The sequence below is a fragment of the Muscardinus avellanarius genome (assembly GCF_963383645.1).
Source record: "Muscardinus avellanarius genome assembly, chromosome: 9".
Classification (NCBI taxonomy): Eukaryota; Metazoa; Chordata; class Mammalia; order Rodentia; family Gliridae; genus Muscardinus; species Muscardinus avellanarius.
The window spans coordinates 90,992,623-91,010,624 of NC_137795.1; the positions used below are offsets into that span (position 1 = coordinate 90,992,623).

Sequence of the window (18,002 nt, forward strand, 5' to 3'; positions counted from 1 at the left end):
TAAATAAATTTATGACACACCCAAGGATTAAAAGACTTACATATGCTGACATTGGAATACTTCTAATATGTAATTAAATGAATAAAGCAAAGTACAGGGCATCATATATTATATAATCTGCTTTGTGTAAAATGCTATATATCCTTACATGGAAAAAATATACAAAAATAGTTCTCAGTGCTGACCTTTTGAGAAGATTTTATTCCCTTTCATTTTAAACTATTTTGAAGTTTCAGTGTACTTTTACTATGATCATGTCTTAGGTTTCCAATAAGAAAATATTCAGGCTGTGTCTTGAAACAACTCTAAGCAATGTCAGTCAGTGCCTCTCTCGATATTTTTGTAGAAAGTATTTTAGCTACTGAAATAGGGTAAGGTTGTGTGTGGGTTCATTTTTCTAAAGCTGGGGATGCAGATATGCCAATGGGATTGTGCTATTGCCGCTAACAGTATGAAATTCAGAACCCAAGAAGGCCGCATCAGAGCAGTAAACAAGTTCCTAGAGTTGTATGTAGCTCCAGCAAGAATCCTGTTTGGGAAGTCAAAGTGGCTGAACAAAGAAAAAAAAAGTGGTAAGAATTTTATTTCTCCTCCTTTCTCTCCCTCTCTCCGGAGTTTCTTTAGGAACATGAAATTAAAGATATAACCAAGATTCAAAGGTACTGAAATATGGGAAAATTTTTGGATGATTCTTGCTCTTTACGAATGCATCAGCTCCGTGCCTGGCCAATCCTATCTGAAGGTATTAATGTGAGGGACGGCCTCTATCAGGGGAACATTTTTTTTTGTCCTCAGTGAAGTGGCACATTCAGTTCCTGGTACAGCAGGCTCACTTGATTCCTATTAGTCATTTCACAGCTGTATCTTGGGAGGAGAGAGTCTCAAATACTTCTGTCTGATTTCACCAGGAAACTAAAAACCAGGCCTTCGCAGTTCCCCGTTTGTTTGTTTACAGTTTTCAAGTCAATAAAAGATGTCTGTCTTTGTGGCTGTTTCTCCTAAGGGTTTCTAATTGTCTGCTGCTCTGTCTACCTTGGGCACTTAGATTTGTTGCCGTCTTACAGGTAGATAGATGTCGGGTACCCACCCTAGTTTATTAAATTGATGTTGCAATTTTTCTTTGTCAGTTCTAAGGTTACTCAGGGACACTTTTTTTTTTTAAATATGCTTTTATTGGTGCTTTATTATCTCACAACAACGTAAGGGACACTGCTTAAAAACACAGGTCAGCTACCAAGTGAGACATCAGTCATGATCATAGGTTTGTTATTTTTTAGGTTGTTTAGGGACAGTAAATGAATGCGCAAACTTGTTATTGTTGAGTTGCTAGAAATACTGGAGATGCACATACGGGCATCATTATTGCAGATTGGTTTGTGACAGCTGGCCTTGATTTAGTTATTTCCTCAAGAAGACACTTGGAACAATTATTGAAATGCCTCCCCTCTGTAATTACAATAATAATTATGATGATTTTGCAACTGAATATGCAATTCAGGGTGTATACACTCAACTACTGTTTTTAGCTTGTTTCTCTTTTTACATTGATGTCAGCTGCTGCAGTCAGGATTATTGAAGAACAGAGAGCTAATTTTCTATTGAAGGTCAATGAACTACAGGAAAAAAATAACCTAGGGCCAATAAAGGAAATTATTAAAAATAATGAGTCTAGCGCTGGGGATGTCTAGCGTGTTGCAAGGCCCTGGGTTTGATCCCTGGCATTGTTAAAAAGATGATTATGGTTAGTATTTATTATAATAGATCGTATTTAAGAAGTGTTAACCACAAGCATGGCCCCCCGTTTAGAGAGTAAAATGTATTTTTTAGTACTTATCTGCTTTTAAAAATAACAACAAACTATCTTAGCAATTACAAATATCTGCCAATTTATTTCCCCCCTTGTATTAGCTAATTAAAGAGCAGTGAGAAAGCTGATAAAATAGTGGAGAGAGGTGTGTGCTGTGGGAAGGAGGAAAACAGTTAAGAAAATGAGACAGATGCAGGAAGAATAGGGAGGCCCAGATGGTAATGAAAGATAAACAAGGAATAAGACGAAAAGACAGAATGACAGTGATGGAGATGGAGAACAGGTAAAGGAGACAGCCAGGTGGGAAGAGAGAAAGGGGAATGGAAAAATGGATGAAGGAAAAGACTTGGAGTTGGGAAAATATGTATATATATATTTATTTGCATATATACAAAATTTATATACATTATACATACATATGTACATTATATATAGATATATTATTATTTGGTACTGGGATGGAACCCAGGGGCATTCTACCTTTGAACTACATCCCTATCTCTCTTTATTTTAAAACAGGGTCCTGCTAAGTTGCTGAGACTGGCCTCAAACCTGAGCCTCTGTCTCAGCTTCCCAAGTACCGGGATTACAAGCGTGTGCCACCACTCCCAGCTCTGGAGGGCATACTTTTTAAAGTACTGGTGTGTCTTTAAAATCAATGTGGAGTCCGGTGTGGTGGTACACGCTTGTAATCCCAGCATTCGGGAGGCTGCGACCTAGGATCGTGGTTCAAGGACAGCCTCAGCTACTTAGTAAGACCCTCCATAACTTAGTGAGACCCTGTTTCAAAATAAAGAATAAAAAAATAGGGCAGGAGGTGCAGCTCAGAGGTCAAATGCCCCTGGGTTCCATCCTCAGACCCACACACACAAAAAAAAATGGGATCTCTGGAGCATGGTGTTTATACCACCATCACCTGTTACCAATTCTCAGCAAAACACTGATTACTGTTCATGAAACTTTATGTAATTGTAGATCTGGTCGATGAGGGGGGAAAGCAGAAATGAAAACCTTTCAAAGTGGGTGTCAAGCTGGCTTCTCAAGAGGAATTTCTTTTCTTTTCTTTTCTTTTTTTTTCTTTTGTGGATCTGGGGATGTAACCAGAGGCATTCTATGTCCGAGGTACACCCCCTGCCCTATTGTGTGTGTGTGTGTGTGTGTGTGTGTGTGTGTGTGTGTGTGTGTGTGTGTTTGTGCTCTGGGGTTCCTGGAAGCCCTTCTACCTCCGGGCTACACTCGCAGACCTATTTTTATATTTTTTTATTTGGAAACAGGGTCTCGTAAGCCAGCGAGGCTGGCTTCAAACCTGCGCGATCCTCCTGTCTCTGCCTCCCAAGCACAGGGATTACAAGAATGTGCCACCACGCCCGGCCTATTTTTTATTCTTTATTTTTGAAACTGGGCCTCATTGAGTTGCAGAGGGCTTCACTAAGTAGCTGAGGCTGTCCGCGTACCGCGATCCTCCTGTCTCAGCCTCCCAAATACTGGGATTACAAGTGTGGCCTACCATGCCCAGCTTCAAGAGGAATTTCTAATGAAACAGGTGACTAGTAGTTTCCTGCCTCCTCATTATCCTGACCTAAGAAGGGAAAGTTCTTAAGCTTGGCAGCACACAGAAAACTTTTCAGGATCTTAAAAAAATTACACACACACACACACACACACACACACACATATATATATATATATACATATATATATACACACACATATATGTATATATAATATATATACACACATATGTATATATAATATATATATATATATATATACACACACACACATATATGTATGTATATAGTTAGCTGAGTGCATTGGTGGTACACGCCTGTAATCCCAGGACTTGGGAGGTTGAAACAGGAGGATGGCAGGTTCAAAGTGAGCCTTAGTAACTTAGCAAGGCCCAGTTTCAAAATAAAAAGCAAAATAGAACCAAAGATGTACCTCAGAGGTAGAATACCCCTGGGTTCAATCCCCAGGACCACAAAACATATGGATGCTCAGGTTCCATTCCTAACATGTCCGTGGTGTGGTGCAAGGAGTTTTAAAAGCTCCCCGATCCCTACTGTACATGATACACATCTACAAACATATCAAAGTCAATCACAAAGCCGGGTGTGGTGGTGCACGCTTGTAATCCCAACATTTGGGAGGCTCAAACAGAAAGATTGAGGTTCGTGGTAGCCTCAGCTACTTAGTGAGGTCCTTTGTAATTCAGTGAGACCCTGTTTCAAAATAAAGAATAAAAAATAGGGCTGGGGGTGTAGCTCAGAGGTAGAATGCCCCTGGGTTCCATCCCCAGTACCCCCAAAAAAAAAAAAAATCGTCAATCATTAAGCCAAACATGAGGAGGGAGAGCAGAGGGAATGGGTAAAAAACGGGGAAGGGCTAAATGAGTGATGTGTGCATGTGTGCCCCTACCATTTTATACCTCATTAAGATCTACGACTACAATGCGTTAATTAAAAAAAAAATAAGTTGTCAAATCAAGCAGGAGAAGCTGGGTGTGGTGGTGCACACTTGTAATCCCAGTATTTGGGAGGCTGAGACAGGAGGACTGCACATTTGTGGCCAGCCTCCGATACTAGTGAGACCCTGTTTTCAAATAAAGAATAAAAATATAGGGCCGAGAGTATAGCTTGGAGGTAGAATGCCCCTGGGTTCACTCTCTAGTTCCACAAAGACAAATAAATAAATAAATAAATAATAAGAGAGTCTGTCTCAAATTGAGCTCCCCTCTCTCCTCCAATGGGAACTCCTCCAGCCCCTTCACTGAATCTTCTCTTCTCCCAGGACAACAACTTAGCTTGAAAATGATGACAGGAATACTGTCAAGGTCTCAAAGTGAAGGGTTGTACGTTTTCTCTCATATTGGGAAGACAGAAATTGGGAAACAAAAGAGACTCCAGATAAAGGAAGGGAGACTCCAGTGGCGTAATAAAAGGGGTTTGGGGGAGGGAGAAAAGGGGAAAGAGACTTGATGAAGGAAACAGCTCAAATAATACTATGAGCACATGTGAAATTATCAACACCAATGCCAAGTATCAATAGCAACCTTTTTTTTTGTTTTTTCCGGTACTGGGGATGGAACCTAGGGGCATTCTACCTCCAAGCTGCACCTCTAGCCCTGTTTTTTATTGTTTTTGAAACAGGGTCTCACTGAGTTGCAGAGAGCCTCACCAAGTAGTTGAGGCTGTCTGGGAACCTGGATCTTCCCATCTCAGCCTCCCGAATGCTGGGATTACAAGCATGTGCCACCATGCCTGACTTAAAAGATTTTTTTTTAAAAAAAAGGTATCCCAGGTGATTCCATTGTGAAGCTAAGTTGAGGACCACTGTGTCCAGGCCCCGCTCTGTGCTCACCTGAGAATCCCATTATAATACTGGCTGGTTTTTAGCCAATGAAAGCAGTGACCCGAATGCTAAGTTGGAGAAAAGTAAGTCAAAGCCCCAAGACTGTCAACCTTTGTGCTATATGTTTCGTTAACAGCCCGGCTGTGAATCAATTGTGGAATTGGGGGAGGATGGGATATTCCACATTTAGAGCTTATTCGAAGTATGCAAGAGGAAAACAAATCAGTTATCAACATAATAAGAAAGGCCTTCCCAAGTATTTGCTTTTTGAGAAATGCTTTACCTTGATTCCAGCTTTATGAGGGCATCTGGCGTCTTTTGGATGGCAAACTGCAGTTGACCTTAGGCTGTGGACCAGGAGGCACGGCTTGCTTCTTTTCTGCTTGTTTGTGGTACCTTATTGCTCAGCCCAGCCCGGACGGCCTGGGGTCCCCCTGCTCTCTGACTTGCCCCTAGTTCTCCACTTCAATGCGGAGCCAGCTGGAGTTTGCTGTTACCAAGCGCTCCTATCTCCATCACTCCCCAGCTTTCTGTGTCTCAGTAAGACTGAGACATTTAACCTGCCCGTCCCCTGAGCTAACAGGTAAACCAGGCAGAGGAGGAACCTGCGCCCCATTAACCTGGTCCTTTCATACTTCCACTTCATGTGTGTGGCACTGGGGATTGAACCCAGGGCTGTTCTACCTCCGAGCTATACCCCCAGCCCTCTTTATTTTTTGTTTTGAAACAGGGTCTCCCTAGGTTGCCGAGTCTCACTAAGTTGCTGAGGCTGTCCTGGAACCTGTGACCCTCCCGTCTCAGCCTCCTAAGCACTGAGATGGCAGGTGTGCACCACCATGCCCCATGACATACTTCCATTTATAGTGGCTTTCTGGAGCCAAATATCCTAATCTAGAAGAAATTCTGGATTTTTCAACAGGAAGAAAAGATTGCCTTAACAGATGCACAGGGTCCAATCCCTGTAGGACTGTGGGGGTAATTTCTAGATGATTCTATTATATTTTACACAAAGCTGTTATTAGGAAATATGATATTTAACCTGTGGCCTTATAGAGATAATATTACTGCTACCCCTACTACCACCACTGGTATTATATTTTGAATACCAATTCTTTCTGAATGTATATTAATTCATTTAACATCTGCCTATTTGATTTTTAAAAAATATTTTATTGGTGCATTGTAGTCATACATCTTAATGGGATACAAGATTTGTGTAGACATACGTGCACGCATCACCCATTAGCCCTTATCCAATCCGGACCCTTTTCCCTCCCCATCCCTCCTTCCCATGCTTGTCTTAGTGATTGACTTTGATATGTTTAAGTACATCATGTGCTTTAGAGAGTTTCTTCCCCCCTCCCATCCCTTCAGTTAGGTCGCCTTATTTGTTCCTCGATAGGATCTCCTTCTTCATCCAGAGTTCCTCCTGTTACCCATTTCTCCTTAGCTTTCGCACATTAGGGAAAGCATCCGATTTCTTCTATGGCCATACCATCATGAACGCGCCCGATCTCGTCTGCCTACTTGATTTTGAGCTCCTCATTAGCCAGGTGAATTCCTGGCCCCTGGGAATGGGAGGGAGGTACTAATTACTGTATGAATGGATGGACGTTTAACCAATCCAGGCAGTGTGAGTCAGAGCAGCAGGCAAACATGAGGGGGCTAGTTCCGCCTGGACCTTCACAAAGAGCAGGCTGAGCCTCCCCTGAGGCTTGGACAGATTCTGACTTCAGAGTCTCCTTAACCTTGAATGTTTCTACCCAGAGGGCTGGGATGCTCTTTTTCTGGGCCAATTTCACCTCCCCCCGCCCAGGCCTTTGGTTCCAAATACACTAGGAATCAGTGTTAATTGCTTTTTTGAAATATCATTTTGTCAGCTTCATTTCGATGTGGTACTTTGCAAAGCAACCCCCAGCAGTGGACAGTTTATTCACAGCTGTGCACTGTCCAGACGTTTCCTGGGATTCCTGCCCACCTCCTATGCAGCTGGCAGCGTCTGCCAAGCCAGGATACGCACTCGACTGGGATAAACTTGGAACCAGTAGCACTTTGTTGTGTCTGAATTTTTAAAATTCAGAAAGGATGAAGGCTCAGCCTTTCTTAATCCAGAAAATAAAAAAAAAGCACAGTAACGGATAAACTAAGAATCAAGCAGGGGCTTCAAGATCGCCTCATGAGCACTGAGGGGATGAGGACGTTGCGTCTATGACAGGTTCGAGGACAAGGTCAAGGCAGCTGGTACCTGGGAGGGCAGATCCAGAGTCTAAAATTTTTGTGCCGCACCAAACTTTGCACTGGTGTCCTCAGATGTATGCTGGCGTGAATGTGTTTCAATTATTGTTTCTTTCTAAAGCTCTTTTTTCCCCCCTGATCCTCCTTCACACATGCTTCAAGGTCACAGCTCAGGCCAAAATGTTTACAAAAAAGAAAAAAAGACGGGCACTTATAGAAAGGTCTCCCTGCCAGCTCCTTCTTTCCCTGTGCCTGTCTCCAACCAAGCTCGGCAAACCCAGGAGGAGATAAAGTGGTCTCTGGAACCAGAAATTTCTGGGTTTGGATGCCAAGAGGAAAGCAGATGAATTCTGTCTGATTCCTCCAGCAGGCCTAGGCGGCTGCTGCTGCTGCTGCTGCTGCTGCTGCTGCCACCTCCTGGGAGAAGACAGACCTTTAGCTTCACAGGAAGCTGGGCTCAATGTTCACCTGGTACAATGTTCACTGGCACAGGCAAAGGCTTCCCTGGAGCAGGACTTAAATTCCCTTGTCCTAGAAAGTAAAAGGATGTCCCCTTACTCAGAAAGCAAAACACATTATTATTATTTATTTATTTTGGTGGTACTGGGAATTAAACTCAGGGGCTTTCTACCCCCAGTCTATACCCCCCGCCCTATTTTTATTTTGCATTTTGAAACAGGGTCTCACTAAGTTGCTGAGAGCCTTGCTAACTTGCTGAGACTGGCTTCAAACCTGTGATCCTCCTGTCTCAGCCTCCCAAGTACTGGGCCTGCGGGCCTGCGCCACCACGCCTGGCTTCTCATTGCTATTCTTTGCCTCTCATTTGTTCCTTTTGGCAACGAAATGAGTTCGCACAACCATAACAAAGCTGTAATGAGTTAATATGGGAGCCATGAAAGTACAGAGCTAAGATTGAGGCGGAACCATTAATTAGATTTAGGAATATATTAGAGATTCCTTTCTTGGCTTTCTGAACCTTGAATCCTGGGTGATGTTAGGAATGTATGCAAATCAAGAATTTCATAATTGAGAGGGTACTTATGAGCTCGGTGAATCGAAGCCTCCAAGAGTCTCAGTTTACTTAGAGTGCTGTTGTAAGGACTGAGATAATACATGCCAGTTCCTGGCATGCAAGAAATGCTCAGTGGGGAATTACCGTGAGACAAGTCTCAGTCTCCCGTGAGATTTTCTTCATTGCTGACCAAGAAATGGACAGAGAGCCCAGGCCTTTACTTCTGTCCATTCTTCTGATTTATAGATGATCCCTAAGCAAACTATTTATTTATTTATGAAACAATTATAAATTAGTGAGAAGCAATTCAGGAGAACCTAGGAGACTCAATTCAGGAAAGAGTTCTTGAGTACCTACTCTGTGTTGGTCTTAGAGGATTTAAGGAGCAATGATGTAGGTGTAGGCTTCAAATATTTCCCATTAGATGCATTAGGAAAAGATGACTGAAATTAGGGATTTGGGTCCTAGATTACAGATAATCAAACAGCTCAGCTGTATAAATGACTTGGGCATAACAGACAACATGGGTTTTCGTTTCTTCGTCGATAGAATAATACTGTATTTTTCAATGTTAAATAGTATGAGATCATAAGGGACATTTTTTTTTTCATTTGTAGCAGAGCTTGCCTAAAAGCTGGCACACTGAATACCGTGTTGTGCTTCACCTGTCCAAACCATCAAAATCTGTTAAAGAAACCCTGAGCTTCAGTGACCCTGGTAATCTAAAGCAAGACTTACAGAACTCCATGTCTAAAGATTTTTCCCGTATGGCAGATGAATTATGGGTCTTGCTTTATTTTATATGGTATTGGGACTGAACCCAGTAGGTTCTAGCATGAAGCTACACCTCCCTCTATCCCTTTTTATTTTCTGGGGACTGGGGATTGAACCCAGGGACAGTCTACCTCTGAGCTACACCCCCAGCCCTGTATTTCTAATTTTTATTTTGAAACAGAGTCTCACTAGGTGATGAGAGTCTCACTACTTGCTGAGGCTGTCCTTGAACCTGCGATCCTCTTGTCTCAGCCTCCCAAGTACTTGGAGTATAGGCCTGTGCCACTGTGCCTATGTGTCTTATTTTAACCAATCACGTATAGAATTATGGATTTATTCCAACCTCTTTTCAGTGTTTTTAATCCTTTCCTATGGTTTGAATGTTTGTGTTCCCCCCAAAATTCATGTTGAAACTGAATTCCAAACGCAGTAGTAATAAGAGGCAGGTCCTTTAGGAGATAATTAGGCTATGAGGGCTCGGTCCTTTTGCAAGGGACTACTTCTGTTATAAAAGGGCTGGGAGCCGGGCGTGGTGGCGCACGCTTGTAATCCCGGCGCTTGGGAGGCTGAGACAGGAGGATCGCACAGGTTCGAAGCCAGCCTCAGCTACTTAGTGAGGCTCTCAGAAACTTAGTAAGACCCTGTTTCCAAATAAAGTTTAAAATAGGTCTGGGAGTAAAGCCTGAAGGTAGAAAAGCCTCTGGGTTCCACACATATTACCACCAAAATAAAATAATAATAATAATAATAATAACAATAATAATTATTATTATTATTTTTTTGCGGGTCTGGGGATGGAACCCAGGGGCATTCAACCTCCGAGCTACAAGCCCTGCCCTATTTTTTATTCTTTATTTTGAAACTGGGTCTCACTGAGTTGCAGAGGGCCCCACTAAGTAGCTGAGGCTGTCCGCAAACCGTGATCCTCCGGTCTCAGCCTCCCGAATGCTGGGATTACAAGCATGTGCCACCATGCCCGGAATAATCATAATCATAATCATAATCATAATCATAAAATAAAAGGCTGGAAGGAGCTAGCCAGGCTCTTTTCCTCCCACCACGTGAAGACACAGCACTGCTCCCCCTGGAGGACGCAGCTGCAGGGCTCCATCTTGGGAGCTGACAGACTGGACCTTCACCAGACACGGAACCTGTTGGCACCTTGAGCTGGAGCTGCCCGTCTCCAGAACTGTGTGAGAAATAAATTTATGTTCTTTATAAACTCCCCTCTCTCATGTATTTTGTTATAGCAGTGTGTGAATTAACTAATAACCCTAACATCTATTAAATATCTTCCTTTACAATGAAGACCTCACACTTTTTGGCCCTCAGCCAACTGGTGAGTGCCTTCCTTCACCTGAGAATAAATAAATTCAGCTGTGTTTGTTTTGCTTTTTAACTCTACTGGCCTTTATTATTACTATTTGCCAGTATCAGATAGCTGAATATTACTTTACAGTTCATTAAATCACTTACCATATATCCACTTATTTGAGAAGAAATGTGATCTGACCAAACAAGATGAACTTTTTTTTTTTTTTGGTGGTACTGGGGTTCCTGGAAGCCCTTCCACCTCCGGGCTACACTCCCAGACCTATTTTTTACATTTTCATTTTGGAAACAGGGTCTCCTAAGCCAGCGGCGCGGCTGGCTTCGAACCTGCGCGATCCTCCTGTCTCTGCCTCCCAAGCGCGGGGATTACAAGCGTGCGCCACCACGCCCGGCTCAAGATGAACTTTTGAATCAAAAAGATTCTGGCTTTATCACTGGCTAGCCATATCTCCTTGGATAAATCATCGTATCAGTCAGTGTCCCAGTCTCAGCTTGGACTTTTTTCTTTTTCTTTCTTTTTTTTTTTTTTAATCTGTGGGTTCTTTATCATTGTATAAGTACTAGCTCAAATATTACCTTCTTGGAGAAGATTTCCTTTGCCATTCAATCTATACATTACCCTGCTTTAGTTTCTTTTTAGCAATTAACATGAATGAAAATCATCTAACTGACTTGTTATATAATTTCCCCAACAGAATGTGAGCTCCCTGTCGTAAGGCCCCCATCTGGCTCATCTGCTTTCCTTTGTCTTCCTAGCATCTAAGACAGGGCTGGGCACATCACAGCCTCTCAGTAAGTCTTTCTTGCAGCAAAAGAGAATGGAGAGCAAACACCCAAATACAATTAGTTACTCTCTCTGGGCAGCATCTATTGTATGAAGCACACTGAGAAGGCCTATAGGGGATGATGAAATGACTGGGTCACTAGAGCTGTGGCATCAACACACCTGCTGTTGGTCTCTGAAGAATGATGACCCACTGGGAAGCCTCATGTTCTCCATGAGGCTAAAAATATGTCCCTATCTTTGAGGTGCAAGGGAACTAGAGAGACGATATGGCTGCTGACCGTTTCTAGGCCTTCCCTGCATATCCTTACAACACGCCCCATCACCAAAATCATACCCCAGAGACAGAGGGATATATCCCTGGGAGAGCTGAAGGTCTAGCTAAAGCAGCCTTCTTCAGAGTTTGCCAGTTCTTTAGTCTTCAATTTTATCTTAATATTTATACAAATTGTAGGCCTGGTATTATTATAAAACATCTGTATCTATGTTGAAACAGAAATGCTTTAAATTATTTTACCATTTGTGAAATATGCGTTGTAGGAAAGCCCTGCTATTTTGGGTCTTTATACTCTGCTTAGCCATCATACCTCTAGGATACATATTTGGAGCCTGAAAAATCTTGGCATTCTTTTCCTTTTGCAATGTCTGAATCTCTGATTGAAATTCTCTTTTAGCCTCTTTCTTTCTTTCTCTCTTTCTTGTACTGGGGATTGAGCCCAGGGACATTCCACCTTCAATCTACACTGCCAGCCCTTTTTATTTTTAATTTTGAAATGGTCTTACTAAGTTGCCAAGGCTGGTCTTGAACTTACAACCTTCCGGTCTCTGTCTCAAAATTTTCTTTTCTTTTGGTACTGGGGATTGAACTCAGAGGCATTCTACTTCTGAGCTATACCCATCCCCAGCCCTATATTTTATTTTTATTTTGAATCAGTGTCTTGCTAGGTTGGTAAGAGTCTCACTCCTTTCTGAGGCTGTCCTCAAACCAGTGATCCTCCTATTTCAGCCTCCCAAGTCCTGGGATTACAGGTGTGCGCCACTGTGCCTGGCTTCCTCTCCTTTAATATTTATTGAGCATCTACTATGTGTAAAGACAACAACAGATACAACTGTGAACAGGATATGCACGACTCCTGCCTTTGTGGGAGTTTTCTTTTGGGGAGAAAGAAAAATAAAGAGGAAATTAAAACAATATTAGGGTCTTGGTTCAATTAAAGAGGGGAAACTTGAGGTGCTAAGGGAAAGGTAGAAAATGTGACCTAACTTCCAAATAGGTGATGAGGAAAGGTTTTTCCAGAACAGAATGATGAAGAGGATATGGGTAGGTAAAGTTGGGGAAGCATATTTCAGGACTGGTTCAGGTAGAGTTCCGAAGGGAAGGAGGACACAGGACACATGGGTAACAATTCAGTATGCTAGTTTAGTGTCGCTGGAGTAGAGTGCCAAGGAGAGAGAAGAGAACGTTGGAAAAATAAGGGGTGTTATGGGGGGCTCTGTTAGGCAGGTTAGAAGGGAGTAGAAAGTCACTGGGAAGATCTAAGCTCAGTAAGAGCTCATACATACATACATTCATATATATTTTTTCTTTTTTTAAAAAATTGTTCAGGAGCCGGGTGTGGTGGCTCACGCTTGTAATCCCCGCGCTTGGGAGGCTGAGACAGGAGGATCGCGCAGGTTTGAAGCCAGCCTCAGCTACTTAGTGAGGCTCTAAGCAACTTAGTGAGACCCTGTTTCCAAATAAAAATATAAAATGGGTCTGGGAGTATAGCCCGGAGGTAGAAAGCCTCTGGGTTGCACCCCCAGTACCACCAAAAAAAAAAAAAAAAAAAAAAAAAGTTCAGGAACCATAACTCTGCCTGGAAAAAAATGAGTTTACTTACTAATATTAAGGTAAGAGAGGGCATTAGCAAATTTGGGGCCCAAACTAGTTGGAGTGAGTTTCTGTTTTAATCTCTCTTTTTATTTTTTATTTTTGGTACTGGGGTTCCTGGAAACCCTTTTACCTCCAGGCTACACTCCTAGACCTAATATATATATATATATATATATATATATATATATATATATATATATATATAATTTTTTTTTTGGAAACAGAGTCTCTTAAGCCAGAGAGGCTGGCTTCAAACCTGCGATCCTCCTGTCTCTGCCTCCCAAGCACAGGTATGGCTTAATCTCTCTTTTAAAATATTTTCTTTTCCCAAAGATAATCACCTCTGGCACTAACCTCCTCTGGCCATCTCCCACTGTCTCAGGCAGTTCCCTAGCACAAGTCACTGGGGCTATAGCATTCCCTCAGAAATTAAAGACTTGCCAGATGTGGTGGTGCACACTTGCAATCCCGGTCAGTACTTTGGAGGCTGAGACAGGAGGATTGCAAGTTCCAGGACAGTCTCAGCTACTTAGCGAAGCCCTCTGCAACTTGGACCCTGTTTCAAAATAAAAAATAAAATAGGGCTGGGGGTGTAGATCAGAGGCACAAGGCTTCAATACCCAGTACCATAAAAACAAAAGAGAACTCCATAAAATTTAAGACTTTCCAACATGTTGCAACACAGAGAGTACATGTAATCTTACAGGTTAATATACTCGTGGCCTTTATATTTGGCTTTTTTTTTTTTTTTTTTTTGTACTAGGGACTGAACCTGGGGACATTCTACCACTGAGCTATACTTTGGGCACTTTCTATTTTTTATTTAGAAACAGGGTCTCACTAAGTTGCTGGGGCTGTCAGCGAACCTGAGATTCTGCAGGCTCAACCTCCCACCTGTCCTGGGATTACAGGTGTGCACCACCACAACCAGCTTCTATTTGGCCTTCTTGATCTGGCATCCTAGTGGAGGCCACAAAATTCCCCTCCTATGGAATCAGGTAGTCAGGAAAGGATTGGAGGGAATTGGGGCAGGCTAATGATCCTAACAGATGACGGTACAATTATTGACTCACCCGCATTCACTGAGAAACTCCTTGAGTTTTCCGCGACAGGTGGAGGTGATGAAACGTACCATCCAGGCTTTGAGGAGTCCAAGCTCTTAGGTAATGAATGGCGCAGGCTTGGTAACCTAGTGGCTATGCACAACCCTGATAAACAGACACTTGAAGGGAGCGTTAGCTGGAGCTGTCACCTATTTAGACCAACTGTTCCTCTCGTCTTAAGAAGCTGGGATGATATCCACGTGACTTTCAGGGCATAAGGGTTACTAGTCTCCCTTTTCCTCGAACTTTTTCCTCTTGCCTCTGCACTTACGGGCTAAATTTCTGTTGGAATTAAGAGCGGGCTGAGGTACCAACTGGGGCCATGATGACACAGCTTCCCAGCTCTGCGACTGTTCTAGACTGTGGGCGAACGTCATTCCTGAGCAAACCAAGGCCACAGACGAGCGGGAGAGGGCCTGCTAATCTCCAGGATTGTTTACCAAGACGGGCAGCGCGGACTGAGCACGACCCGCCAGGAGGGCACGCCTGGACCCCGGGACCGGGTGACACCCTGCCGCCCCGCACGACCGCAGAAGGAGAGAACACACGCGACCGCGCTCCGGCTCTCTTCGGGGATTTATAAACTGCTGAGGGCCTCGGGTTTCCAAACTCGCCAGGCTTCCTTCCCTTTTCCAAGTTGGTCTTGTCATTTTCCCTTGTTGGACCACTACTAGAGCTGATTTCATCATATCCTTGGCTCTGTCTTTACCTCTGCTTGTTAAAAAAAAAAAAAAAAAAAAAAGCTCTCCTCACGCCTCCCAGCAGCGCCCCGCAAGGGCCCGCACCCCAGCCCGGGTCTCCGCCAGCCCCCCGGGCGCGCGCGGCGTGGGAAAGCCGAGGCGGGAGCGCAGGCGCCGCGGCCCCTTTAAGCGCAGGCCCCGCCCCCGCCCCTGGCGTCGGCGGTCGGCGGCGGCCGTCGGGAGCTGACAAGATGGCGGCTGGCGGGGCTGTGGCTGCGGCGCCTGAGTGCCGGCTTCTGCCCTACGCGCTGCACAAGTGGAGCTCCTTCTCCTCCACCTACCTTCCCGAGTAAGCGCGGGGCCCTGCGCTCGCCCGCGGGTGCGCGGCCGGCCGGGGTGCGGGGCGGGCGCGGAGGCCCCGGCCGGGCCTGCGAGGGGACGCGCGGCCTCCGGGGTCGCGGCCCCGCCGCCGGAGAGAGCGCCGCCCGCGGGCCGCGGGGCCGGGGCCGGGGCCGGGGGTGCGGCTGCCGCGGCCCGGCGGGCCTGCTCCCCGGAGCCGCCGGGGTGGCCGAGTGGAGGAGCCCAGTCCCGGCCCGCGGGGAGAAGTTGGGAAGCCCGGCGCGGGGTGTCTTGTGGATGTACTTTGGGATGACAAGTTCTGAAAAGGACAGGGAATGGCTAGAGGACGTTCGAGGAGTGTCCGGGCCTCGAGTCACGGCTCCCCGTGGTGGATTTGTGTAGACACAGAGGTTTCCCAACCCAGAAGCTCAAATGTAAACAGAAAAATTTGGCATGATGGCTTCAATGAATTTGAAACCCCGAGGCAGAGGGGATGTGTGGACCCTCCGGTGTTTTTTTTTTTTTTTTTAAAGACACTTCCATTGCATTACTATTATATATGTATCTGCAGCAAATTCCTTCTTTTCTGTAGCAAAGGTGACTTATTTTAAGCTTATCTTCGAGATCTTAACTCCAGTGTTCATGCAGATGGGAGTTCCATCTACAGTGTTCTGTAGCAAATGCTATTTATTTTCAGCTTATCTTGGAGAGGAGCAGAGCTAACTCCAAACTGGTTTAGTAAAGGCTTAAGATCTGTGCAGATCCTCCAGCAAAAGTGCAGGCTCTCCCCTGGACCATTATCTCGCCGGCCCAGAGAGGATCTTACGAACAAAACAAGCAGTTAATAATAAGGTGGTTGTTACTAAAGAAATAAAACGAGCAGATCTGTGAAGCCTACCCACAGAGACGTTTTCTACCAATATTTCAAAAATTCTTCACATTTCCCCGGATTTGACTTTGCTAGTCAAATCAGTCAATCTCAGAATGAAGCTGTAACAAGAAGAAACTCTCGTCTGCCAACCAATCCTCCTCTTCACCAGGTCAGCGGTTGGCAATCATGCATTCAGTAGGATGTGCCTCAAAGAAGGGTGCCAATTGACCTGTGGTCTTGTCTGTCCTGCGTTTTACTGATGGCTGCTGCATGGCCCTGTCCCTGATTGATACTAGGACTTGACTTTTAATTGGAGAGTAAGCCAGGTAAATACTGTGGCTCCCAGCTGAAATGTGGCCCTAGGTTCTTGACCTCTGATTTTCTGTGCTAACTGATTTTTGCATCAGCATTTTCTGTATCCAGGTTAGAATCATAGACATTTGGGAACTAGGGTGGTAGTGTTTGATCCAATACCTTGAAAGACCTTTTTCTTGAGTTAAGCCTTTTCTAGGCTAACTAGAACTTTCTAAGCCTTTTCCTTTAAAGTCCTGGTCCTAACAGAATCATCTGAAGAGTACCTTTCAAATAGCAAATGATTTGGTGAGATGGCAACTTTAATCTGACTTGTTATTCTGCCCCTGACTTGAAGTGGACAAAAATTAGTTTTGAAGTTAGAAAGCAACTGTTAGAAATTGGAGAAATGCCGGGCGTGGTGGCGCACGCTTGTAATCCCCGCGCTTGGGAGGCGGAGACAGGAGGATCGCGCAGGTTCGAAGCCAGCCGTGCTGGCGTAAGAGACCCTGTTTCAAAAATATAAAATAGGTCTGGAAGTGTAGCCCGGAGGAAGAAGGGCTTCCAGGAACCCCAGTACCACAAAAAAAAAAAAAAAAAAAGAAATTGGAGAAATCTCTTTCGATAATAGTATTTAATATGTATATGGGTTTTTTATGAATATGTGGTACTGGGGATTGAAACCAGAGGCATTCTGCCTCCAAGCTCCAACACAGCCCACCCTTTTTTTTTTTTTAATTTGTATTTTTGAGACATGGTCTCCTTTGGTTGCTGAGAATCTCAATAAGTTGCTGAGGCTGGTCACCAGCCTGCAATCTTTCTGCCTCAGTCTCCAACGTGCTGGGATTACAAGCATACATAACCATGCCTGGCTCATATTTGCTGGATTTTATTTGATCCTGATTACATTCTGTTGACAGATGTAGTATAGTTTTTATTTTAAAACACTAAACTATTATAATTGAAGAGTAATCCCAACTTTCTTCTTTGAAGGAGTATGGTTGAGTGTTATGGAGCTTGAATTTGAGAGTTTTGTATGCTTGGTGGGTGAATGCCATTCCTAAACTGTAAAACCCTTGGTTCTGAACTTCTACAAGCAATTAAGGATTGATTTTCCATCTCCCCAAACCTCTCTAAGGGCAATTTCTGTATCTTTACTAGCAGTGGAAATCATGTTAAAGCACTTCTTAAATAGGTCTCATTGTAGATGTAACTATTTGTTGAAATTGTTCACAAAATAGCAAATACTTTTGACAACTTTTTGAGGTGACAGTAATAACACAGTGATAAAAATGGTAAACACTTTCCACATATGAAACACTATCATGAACATTTTAAGTATTTTAAATGATTTAATCCTTAAAATAATCCTGTAAGGAGGATTCCATTTTCCAGATGGGGAAACAGGAATGGAGAGCTTGCCGGGACTATACAGCTAGGTGGAATCAGGATTTGAACCCAGGCAGTCTGGCTCCCCAGTCAGTTCTGGTATTAAATACACTTGAATTTTAGTTTTGGAGGCATAGAAGTCATACAAAAAATTTCCA

At 43.9% G+C, this 18,002-nt stretch overlaps 1 protein-coding gene across 1 annotated transcript in view; it reads left to right on the forward strand.

Moving 5' to 3' along the window:
• Positions 1 to 15,205: 15,205 nt before the first annotated feature.
• MKLN1 (muskelin 1) overlaps positions 15,206 to 18,002 on the forward strand; it is a gene marked incomplete at both ends in the record, with an annotated part of 145,193 nt that continues 142,396 nt past the window's right edge. The window contains one exon of the mRNA XM_080701907.1: positions 15,206 to 15,303. Within this exon, the coding sequence (XP_080558033.1) occupies positions 15,206 to 15,303 (98 nt within the window). The remainder of the gene's footprint in view (positions 15,304 to 18,002) is intronic.